The sequence below is a fragment of the Phalangium opilio genome, unplaced genomic scaffold, assembly GCF_054372755.1.
Source record: "Phalangium opilio isolate 3A_F unplaced genomic scaffold, DU_Popi_V2 ptg001170l_1, whole genome shotgun sequence".
Classification (NCBI taxonomy): Eukaryota; Metazoa; Arthropoda; class Arachnida; order Opiliones; family Phalangiidae; genus Phalangium; species Phalangium opilio.
The window spans coordinates 13052539-13064074 of record NW_028324255.1 but is presented as its reverse complement, the minus strand read 5'-3'; the positions used below and the strand labels follow the sequence as shown (position 1 = coordinate 13064074).

Genomic DNA, 11536 nt, shown 5'->3' with positions numbered 1-11536 from the left:
GGGGCCATTGTTTTTGAAAAGGTGGCAACGAATTATTGGGACCATTGTTTTGGAAAAGGTGGCAACGAATTATTTGGACCATTGTTTTGGAAAAGGTGGCAACGAATTATTGGGACCATTGTTTTGGAAAAGGTGGCAACAAATTATTTTCTTGTACTTGTTTGGAAAATTAGTATAGGTTCATATTGTAATAATCGGTCGTGAACAGTTTTGGTTTGTGCTTGAAGATGCGCAAAAGAGAAGCACTAACAATTTTCTCTTTCTATTGAATAAAATGACCTTTTTTATTTTGTTTCTTCAGGCTCTCAATTAATATCTGACAAAGCGTAAAGATGGCTCTTGGGTCCAAGGTTATTCGACTCTTCTCACAACACACAGTAAGATTAAAAATATATTACCCCTCATTTCGGTATTCATATATATATATATTAGTAGTTTTAGCTACGCCCAAAATAGTTCATTACCATTTTTTTTGCGTTATAATTTTTTTTGCTGAACTATAGGAATTACTGTTTTTGCTTATTTCATTGGATACCTCTGCTAGGTTTCCTTCCGAGTATTAAAAGTGTAGCTTAGCGTGAGTGACTTTGTAGCTACGTTTGCTTTTAACAAAAACAAATTTAGGGTGGAAGTACTAGATACTTCTCTAAGAAGTAGATGTTATTCAAGGATATTGTGCAAGTGATTTATAGGCGCTAGAGAAATTAAATAAATAGTAGGAAGAACTCGAATTGAAATCGTTTCTAAAAAACTCTAATGCCTCTGGTCAAACAATGGATTGCGAACGCGTGTTTTGGTCTGGTGGCAATTGACTTGACTTTCTTTAAGTATATATGTTGATTGTTATGGTAGTAAGGTGAAGTACTGAGAGCTGTTAACATTTCAGATGTAACATGGGCAATTGTGTTCAAAACTATTCAATTCGCTGAGGATATAATATAGCCCTATATAAAATGAGAGATGTCAAGCTCTCTTCTTTCAAACTTTAGGGCAATATATTACCACCTCCATACTCTTCAAGCTAGAAAGAGGTTGGGGGGTCAGCCATGGTGAGAGCCTTATGCCTTTTATTGACTTGAACCAAGTTTACTATTATTTGGTACGAATTTGACGACGCAATAAATATAACTTATGCCAGAAATTATCTTTTATAAAGAATAAATTTCCTGCCCTTTTCCTGTTTGTTTTTGTGTTAATTATTTTATACGAATCTTTAGTTCCATAATTTCTTCTTCTTCCTCAGCTTTTCCCTTTAACTTATCGAGCGATAGATTGGAGGTTTAAAAGAAAGCAAACTATTGAAGACGTTGATGGCATTGTAGCGGAGATAGTTATGGCTCTAAAAAGGAATCTCAAGTACGTATGCATTAATTTGTACGTGGTGTAAACATTCTCCGGTGACCAAATATCTTTCCTAACGCTTGGGTGCTAAGATATTTACAGGTACTAGTAGAGAAATTAAAGGGATACTCTCAATGTTTTCCGACTAGTACAAAATGAGTGCAGTTTTAGGTAAAAAAATGTGCCTAAAATTATGTGTGCCAAAAATTAAATCTAATTCAAACGTGTAAAATTAAGAAAAGTACGTTAGATATTTTGAAATTCAAACCAGCCGCGAAATACCGGCTATCTTGTTTTCCGCGTAGTGACGTTGCTAATGGGACTTTGATTCATTGGTTGTATAGTAGCTTTTCACCTTCACTGGCCCACTGGGAAGCGGCGCGTATTTCACTCAATTTGAGACGATTGTCTACCTTTGGTTCGAATCCCGTTGGATCGAATATCTTGTTCGACCGAATCCCATTAGACCGAATACCGCAATTTGGGCGGTTTTCCAATCATGAATTTTCCTTTCATTCCTATTTTTCAATTGATTTTCTAATTAAACTTCTTGATATTCAAGCAAATAATATTTATGTTCACCAATAACATTCTTCAATAAATTTTAGTAATTAATTTTCATTGTTGGAAATTGTCTAACCTAACCTAACCAAACCTAACATAACAGTTATGTTTTGGAAAAGGCAAATTATTTGAGAAGTCAATGAAGCTAAACAACAATATTTTGGAAAAGGCGTAACATTGTTAAATGAATTATAAAATATTACTAACCTAACCTAACCTCACCTCACCTAACCTAATATAACCTAACCTAACCAAACAAACCTAACCTAACATAACAGTAATGTTTTGGAAAAGGCAAATTATTTAAAAAGTCAATGAAGCTAAACATCAATATTTTGGAAAAGGCGTAACATTGTTAAATGAATTATAAAATATTACTAACCTAACCTCACCTAACCTAACCTAACCAAACCAAACCAAACCTAACCTAACATAACAGTAATGTTTTGGAAAAGGCAAATTATTTAAAAAGTCAATGAAGCTAAACATCAATATTTTGGAAAAGGCGTAACATTGTTAAATGAATTATAAAATATTACTAACCTTACCAAACCTAACCTAACCTAACCAGACAATAAAATTGATATTCTTATTAAACTTCTAAATTGCAGCAAATAATATGTATGTTTACCAATATCATTCTTCAATAAATTTCAGTAAATAACTTTCATTTTTTAAATTGTCTAACCCTAACCTAACCCTACCTAACCCTACCTAACGTAAGAGATCTCCCTCCCAAGTACAGAAGGCACTCAGATGCTGCTTAACTTCTTCGATCATCCAAATCACTTAATCCATTGCGCTACTGGAGCTCGTCAACTCAAGGAAAACGCTATGATTTTATATTGTGTAAACCCATCCCATTCAGTCGAAAGCTCTTCCATATAAATATTCCCATTCAGCAGAAAATCGCTCCTTGGGCTATAAATTGTTTAAAATTTGGCTACAATTGTAGAAATCTGAATTTGGTCCAACGGGATTCTATATACCCTTTTGATTGATCAATGTTCGAATATCCCTAACTTATCTTTCTCTATATTTAGCTTTACATTTGAAGAAGTTTTTAAGGTAAGTCTGGATTGAAAATAGCTTACAAACGAATTAAAAAATATATACATTTTTTGTAAGTATTAACACTTAACTATCACCAGGAATAACAATGATATTTTTTATCCCGCTATGTTTCCAACCGATAACTAGTTTTTGCACTATCACGTCGAATACTAATATTCTTAACTACTTTTCAACATTCGACTAAATGAGAGATATTCATTTTCTACCTACACACTACTTACATTCTTTCGTACATAGGCATATTTATTCCAAGATACAATATACACATATTCTAGAGAACATTTATCAAATTGCAAGCTACATAAAATTACTGATAATAACTCTTTATAGAAAACTTACTAATAGCATGTCAACGAGGTTGCAGAGGTGGAACTTTTTATATAGGCTTAATTGTCCTTACACTGCCAGGAAGAAGAAATGTGGGATTTGAAATCGTATCCTAATGTGATCAGTTACAACCGAATGAAACAATACGACGCGACAGCGGAATTGTTTTATTCCAAAGTCCTAATGTTTTCGAAAGTTGGTCACACTCAACGTGGGAGTTTCCTCACCAACATCAGCACTATTCCGCTTTGGGTAAGACTTCTACAAAGAAATTATAAATTGCTTAGAGTATAGATGTAATGTAAATTGTATTTGAAATTTCAGTTCATGGGTTTGCTAATCCTGACCATCATGGTTCTTTCGTCTTTGACGAAGTGGTTCGAAAGATCGAGGAAATTTGGAACATTTTCTTGGATGTATCTCGCACCTATGTTTCAACAAAGTGAGTTTGTGACTAATCAACTGTCCTCCGAAAACGTGAATGAGGGATTTGAAATTTTTGATGGTCCGTGTCCAAGTGGAGAGAGGGGTATTATTATGCGAGACGTCACATTTTCTTCTTACTGACACTAATTTCATAGAAATTCTTATATGCAACGTTTCACACGGATTATAATCGTTATATTTAAATTCCATCATCTTGGAAAATAATAGTTAAGAAAATTCGTATAAGGGTAACTGTAGCCACTTATAAAAAATTATTATCTACCATTTAGTTTCAATGAACTAATCTGTCCCCATTCATCCTATATTTCGTCTTCGCAATAAATTGTTTAAGAGACGGTCGGTGGCTTCGCTAGACCTTTTTATTGAAGGGGGCCGCCAAACCCACCAAAATATCAGACTTAGCCCCCTCAAAAAAATCCGTAAACCCTACCAAAAAATTGCACGTATCCCTCTAAAATTTCGTAGCAATATACATCTATAAATATAATATTGGTAGATTCGTTAAGTTTCATCTTTGTATAGATGAATTTCAATATCAAACAGTACAATTTTGAAGTAAAAAGAAACAAATCAAAAACAAAAAATAGAGACCATTAAACAGTAAGGTGTTTCCCGTTCTTTCGAAGGGAGTCTCAGTAGTGGCAACTAAAAGCAAACCAGAACTAAAACTAAACTTAAGACGAGTGAAATTCCTTCATCCACAATTGTCTCATAGTCAATAAAAGTTGTATATCTTTAAAATACGAATGATTTCACGTAGACAAATTTTTTTGTTATATTTATGAGGGTATACACATATCCCAATGAACCAATTATGCAAAATATAGTAATAAATTTCTTATAATAACTTTCAAATAGCTTACCCAGAGTATCCCCCCCCCTCAAATTTAGACCCTAGCGAAGCTACTGGTCAGCGAAAACCGGAGACACCAAACCCTCATTCGTAGACTGGAAATATATCTCCTTAATGTTGATAAATCCCTTATGACCTGATTAATCGTAAAAATTACCCAATTTGAGTAGAACCCCTCCACAAAATAATACTAAAACACAAACAACTAATACTCCACAAAAAGATAATGGAACAAGAATATTTAAGATTAGCATAGAAATTTACTTTTTTACAAAATGCATATTTTTTGCGAAAAGCGGATTTCTAAAAACTGTCAGTTTATTTAGATTCTTATTGTACCAAAATATGTTCATAATTTATCGCAGAATTAGCAAGTAAAGCCAAAAAACAGTGGATCCTTGCAATAATTGTTTCCTTGCATAGTCGTTCTAAAGCCTTTTAAAGGACAAGTCTCTAGTTTGGTGCGACTGACGAGACTTGTCTTTTACAAGGCTGGCCAAAAAAGCTTCGTCATCGGGTTTCAGCTCATCTTCTGAACATCTGGTTTGCCACCATGATCATTTTGAACAGCGTAGTCACATCATACATCACTGCGGAAGTCCTCATCGGACAGAAAGTCGTCTTGAATCATCTGAAGGACATTTTGAATGTGAAAAACCTCAAATTCGCTACCCATTCAGGTTCCGATGCTATGCAAGACTTCTTCGGAGTGAGTTAAAGTACATCAAGTGAGAATATCTTGTTCAAATGAAGGGAAACCAATTTTGCTAAAAAGCTAACTCGAAACCAAAGGTTTAGAATTTCCAATAAATATTTCAGTGCAACGTTATCTCAGCCCTTACAAATTTTATTTCACCTTCATCAAGTCCTGATTTCCAATTGATCAACTTTACTAATTTTTTTCATTATTTTCATCAAATTTTGATCCCGATTCTGACATAGCTTTGATAAAATTTTGATGCCGTTAATGACATATCTTTCATCAAACTTTAATCCCGGTTCTGTCGCAACTTTAAACTAATTTTAATTCCGGTATAATCAAATGGATTAATTTATTAGTAATTCCTTTGGCCTTATTTGAAACCTGGTTTTATCAAATTTTAATCCCGGTTCTATCATAAATTTGATAAAATTCAAATCATAGCTTCACCAAATTTTAATCGAAATCCTCATGTTTCTGTCAAATTTTGATTTTGGTTTTGTAAAGGTTTGATTGCATATGAAACACGGAATCTATTTACTCACTGTTTACACAGTGTTTGGATGAAATTTAACCAAATTTAATCACTGCTTACACCGTGTTTTGATCAAATTGTAATCAGTTTATACCGTGTTTTTACCACATTTTAATCAGATTATGTCTTGCTTTGATAAAATTTTAATACGTTTACACCGTGTTTTGATAAAATTTTAATCACTATTTACACCGTCTTTCGGTCAAATTTTAATCAATTTATACCGTGACTTGAACAATAACAACATCGAGGTTCATTATGTTACTAAATCATTTTCTGTGACACCGTTTCATCAAGAAGTTATATCAGTATCTCAGAGAGAAGGTATAAGATGCCTTTGTATTCGCGCACCATAGTCCCAGTCCCCCTTTCAAAATACAAGGGGGGACGTAAAGGGAGGCGCCGGGCTATTTCTCCTCAGTCGGAAAATATGACTGTAATTTTCGTCACTCGCGTAGTCGTGCTGACGTGAGTTTTCAAGAACCAATGAGATGCTGGTTGTAATTTAGAGACAGGGATTGACTCCGGACCTACGTTTGGACTGGAGATAAAGCTGGAAATCTGGCGAATTTATACCTTCTCTCTGAGATACTAGATATAACTTCTTGGTTTCATAAAGGCTCAAAATATTATAATTGTAGAACATTTCAGCTGAAATCGCGTAGTCGATAGGGTTTCATCTCTTTGCTTATCTGGGTGTGAAGGGACATTTATAAACAATTAATAAATGGGGCTGAATTATTTTGATAGAAATCAAACTGAATTTGAAAATGTTCTTATTAATTCTGCAAATCAAGTAAAATAATATAATTACGTTATAATTTATAATGTTAAGATTAGCACGTTGTAATTCATCATCAAAAAATTATCAATCTTTTAAAATTCGGAACCTCTGAGAAATAATTAGTATTTAGTAACTGTCAAATTTTGTTTGAGGTATTGTGATATTATCAAATACGGATAAAGTTTAACTTGGTAGGGAGAGATTTTATCAAAAATGGATCATATTTAATTTGATTGGGAGAGATTTTATCAAACATGGATCAAATTTAATATGATATGGAGAGATTTTATTAAAAACGGATCAAATTTAATTTGATAGGGAGAGATATTATCAAACATTGATCAAATTGTGTTTGATAGGGCGAGATATAATCAAATATAGATCAAAAATTTATTTGATAAAAGAAAATGGATGAAAATTAGATCCAACAAGCCTTACCACAATTTTATTTGATCAATTATTTTTATCTTTTGGTATTTTTTTTTTTTTTCAAATTCCCAATATTTGATCAGGGTTTTTTCGTAAGGCCTAGGGCTGATTAAAGAAAGGGTTAATGAAGTTAGTTATTTACGAATATTTTATTACAGGATATACCGGGAGAACTAGGAAAGAGAATCCGGAAACGACAACACACCGGTAAAGAACGAAACAGCGTCCTCTTGCCGCGCGTGGCCAAAGGAGAGCTCGTTTACATCGAATGGCATGAAGAACTGAAGGATCTTGACCACTATTGCAGAAGGAGAATGAGAAAGAAAACTTGGGACGGGACTCCCATCTTTTACCAATCGCCGTTCATTCTGAAAATTGACCCCATTGTCCTGCTTATGAAAAAGAACCACACTATCGACAAGGAAACCATGGAGGCCATGAACAGAATGTAAGGAAAAAAGAACGGTTATTATCATTATTTTTACCATTGGCAATAAGCATGAACGGTTCTTTATTACATAATAACCGCAAAAAATCTACTTTTTTCGGTATTCCGACTTCCGAGTGCCTTAAATTTTAGCTTCAGTTCCATTGCGCCGAATCCCAATCAACCGAACCCAATCCCATTCGACCGAAAAACGCGCACTTTGGCGAATTTATGATTCGTCCAATGGGACAACCCCATTGCACCGAAATACCCGCACTTCGGGTTTTTCCCGACAGAATTTAAATAAATAAAATCCCGGGAACGCAAAGATTTTATCTTTGCTGGCAAAAATTAAATTAACTTAAAACAATTTAAGGCGTACGAAAAATGAATTCTAGATCCAAACATTTTCTAGATAATTATTTTAAAACTAAGGATTGTAAGAACCAAATAGTAATAAATCAGCAAAATATGACATAGTAAAACCAATTGCTAATATTTATTTATTTTTTTAATGTTATATTCATCATGAAAATACTTTAAGCCAGCGGTTTTAATATACTTGAAGTGTCTAACCTCTCAAAAGAGAAAGAGACGTCCTCCTAACCAAACCTAACTTAACAGTATTTTTTGGAAAAGGCATATTATTTGAGAAGTCAATGAAGATAAACATCAATATTTTGGAAAAGGCGTAACATTGTCAAGTGATTTATAAAATATTACTAACGTACTTTAACCAAATAGTGGCGTTTTATGTTATACTCATCATGAAAATACTTTTAGCCGTTTTAATATAATTGAAGTGTATAACCGCTCCAAAGAGGAAGAGACGTCCTAACCAAACCTAACCTAACAGTAATTTTTTTGGAAAAGGCATATTATTGGAGAAGCCAATGAAGATAAACATCAATATTTGGGAAAAGGCGTAACATTGTCAAGTTATTTATAGAATATTACTAACCTAACTTAACCAAATAGGGGCGTTTTATGTCATTTTCATCATGAAAATACTTTAAGCCGTTTTAATATAATTCAAGTGTATAACCGCTCCAAAGAGGAAAAGACGTCCTCCTAACCTAACAGTAATTGTTTGGAAAAGGCATATTATTTGAGAAGTCAATGAAGATAAACATCAATATTTTGGAAAAGGCGTAACATTGTTAAGTGATTTATAGAATATTACTAACCTAGCTTCACCAAATAATGGCGTTTCCAAGTCAGTAAAAAAGTATTTAAAACGCCATTAATAGAAATTAAACTACATAGCATTTTTGGGGTCGCTGTTTTCGAAAAATAGCGTCTTTTCAATTTTAAATACCAAACCCGCCGTTGGGCTAAATTCATTAAAAACATTGGCAGGATTCGGTCTAATGGGAATTCGGTCTAATGGAATTCTGCGCAATTTGAAGATACCTAAATTTTATGGTCCAAGTTCGAATTAAATCTATGTGTGAATGAAGGTTTCTTTGTTTGTCTTTTATGCGTACCAATACCATTCAACCGATGGCGATGAAACTTCGTTGAATTGTTGAGAGCAGTCCCACGAAAGTTTTAGAAGTTCATTGGTTGTGCTACTCTAAGTGAAGTCATCGAACCATTAGCCATAGAAAGTTTCTAAAAACAACATTATGAAGTTATTTTGTTAGTCTCAAAATAGTTGGAAAAATTTCCACTTCTTTATGACAGCAGGACGTGATAGCAACCGCTAGTCATTTTTATAAAATCGAGCACAGGAGAGTTTACTTTGTCAAACTTTCGTAGGGCTAATCTGGTCAAACCGTTAACATATCTTTAATTAGTTTCTATAGTCTGTTAAAATTTCTTAAATTAGTTTATGTAATACGTTTTTTTAATTTAGTTTTATAATATGTTAACCTTTATTAATTTAGTTTTATAATATGTTAACCTTTCTTAATTTAGTTTTATAATATGTTAACCTTTCTTAATTTAGTCTTTACAACCTGTTCTCATTTCTTTACTTAGTTTTTACAACATGATATCATTTCTTTACTTAGTTTTTACAACATGTTATCATTTATTTATTTAGTAATATCCGGATCGCGTTCACAGTTCACAGAAGGCAATTTTGTCTTCTACTTCATTATCATCGTTAGGATTATGATATACGCGGCGATCGGCTAAGGTTACGAGAAACGTCTAGACTCCCAATGGAAGGGAAATTGCAGTTTTTCTGTAAATAAACCGCCTTATGTACCCAAAACTTACTTAAAAAATTAGGAAAAAAAGATTACTCAAGAAGTCAGACGTTAACAATAGCTATGTTTAAAATGGCTTTAGGAATAACGTTCCAAAAAACGACTTAAATAGAATTAAGGTAAAGTACTGATGATTATAATAATTAATATCAATTAAATTTATTTAATTATTTAACAAAAACCTCTTAATTGGGTCTCAACCCGGAGCGGTTTATTTTGGTTTCCTAACTTGTTAATTAGCATTTTAAAAATGGCCAAAGGATCAATATTTTTAAACTGAAGCAACATGCTGTAATTGGCCTATTTATGAAAACTCTCTTGATTTCATTTCAGCTTGCGAAGGGCTGCTTCTGCCTGTTTGTGTGACTCGGCTGTCTACAGGGCCTTCTGGAAGATCCACACGAGATGCGTCACGACCGAAAACCTCTTCGATCCTAAGGATCACGACCGCAATGAAAACGAAGCACGTCTCTTGATGACCATTTACGTCACAACGTTGATTCCATCAATTGCCGTTCTTATTTTTGATTTAGTTATAAAAATGTGCTGTGCGAAATCTCATTTGAAATCGCGCAATTCTGTTCAACCTCAGGTTAAAGGTTTCTGGTCTCTTTAGGGAATAGAAAATCAAAGAGTAAATATTACATACTTGTAAGCATATATTTATGTGTATTGCTTATAGTAAGCTGCTATGTCCCAATGTAATTCTGTATTTATACAACAAGAATTGGAAAAACTGTTCCGTTTAGATCTGGTTAAGAAAATTAAGGCTGTGTTTCCCCTTACAAAAAACCTCTTAAGAAAGCATAAGAAATATTAGAAAGAGTGTGTTTAAGAATTTGTTAAGAAGTATCAAGAGGAAATATTGAGAAGTTTGGCACCTTTTCCCAAAATTATTTCTTAAAGTGTCTTAATAAAATTCCTAGGGATATACTTAAGAAACACTTAACAATTAAGCCCATAGAATTCCCATAAATATGTCCTATTACCTCCCAATTCTATTTTTCTCAGAATTTCTGTTTGTGAAAGCGTTTCTAAAGAATCCCCACTATGATTTCCACAACCTCCCAAAACAATTCCTTCGACATGCCAAAAATGTTTCCCTTGACCTCCCTAAACATGTCTGAGACCGGCTCCAACGTCATTACTTTTCAAAGAACGAAGAAAGGGTGATGAACCACCCGGAGTTTTCAAAGAGTTTGGGCCCTTTAACGAGATTCATTTTAAATTTTTTTCCTATGACTATGTCCTAAAAACACCCTTGAATTAATCAAAAATGTCTTGATTAGAATCAAGACCTAAAAAGTATCGATAAGACTGAGGTTATCACTTGTCTGAAGGATCAGATATTAATTTTTCTTTTTAATTGAAACTTAAGTGCATGCTTGAGAAAAAACAACGTTCCACTACCGTTTTCCGTTGAAATAAATTATTTTACTGGTAATCAATTTCAAAAATTTACTTATCTCGGCTTTTCGACCACAATTCCATTCCCCGAAAACATTTTATCATTACATTAATTACTTTTGGGAGAGTACGTGTATGGTTTTGCGTTTTAAAAGGTTCCTAAAGACGTAACATCCCCATTGGAGACCGGCACGCTTCGCAGTGGAACATTTTAATTATTCTACAAGTTGGGAAAACCAAAATATTACCTCTCCGTGTCAAGAGGTCTACTACTACAAACGTATTTACCTAGATATGGAATTATTTCACTTTTTTTAAAGTAAAAATTTACGAAATATTGAAGCAGTATTCCAAACATAGCGAATGTACAGTAAAGCAGACTACATTTTACATCCAATAAGGATAAATCTTGGACACATGGAAATCAGTCAA

General features: G+C 33.4%; 1 protein-coding gene across 1 annotated transcript; it reads left to right on the top strand.

The window, feature by feature from the left end:
* Positions 1 to 299: 299 nt before the first annotated feature.
* On the top strand, positions 300 to 11135 carry LOC149587365 (uncharacterized). The gene is made up of 8 exons (XM_089863414.1): positions 300 to 377; positions 1244 to 1356; positions 2949 to 2973; positions 3388 to 3558; positions 3631 to 3748; positions 5098 to 5315; positions 7213 to 7502; positions 10031 to 11135. The coding sequence occupies exons 1-8, from the start codon at positions 333 to 335 to the stop codon at positions 10311 to 10313; spliced, it is 1263 nt and encodes a 420-aa protein (XP_089719540.1). The 5' UTR covers positions 300 to 332; the 3' UTR covers positions 10314 to 11135.
* Positions 11136 to 11536: the final 401 nt, after the last annotated feature.

Excerpts from the sequence above, each read along its gene's own strand:
- LOC149587365 (XM_089863414.1), top strand. The coding sequence starts at position 333 with ATGGCTCTTGGGTCCAAGGTTATTCGACTCTTCTCACAACACACA. Across the intron at positions 1,357-2,948 it reads GCTCTAAAAAGGAATCTCAA|CTTTACATTTGAAGAAGTTT; the intron begins GTACGTATGCAT and ends CTCTATATTTAG. Across the intron at positions 5,316-7,212 it reads CTATGCAAGACTTCTTCGGA|GATATACCGGGAGAACTAGG; the intron begins GTGAGTTAAAGT and ends ATTTTATTACAG.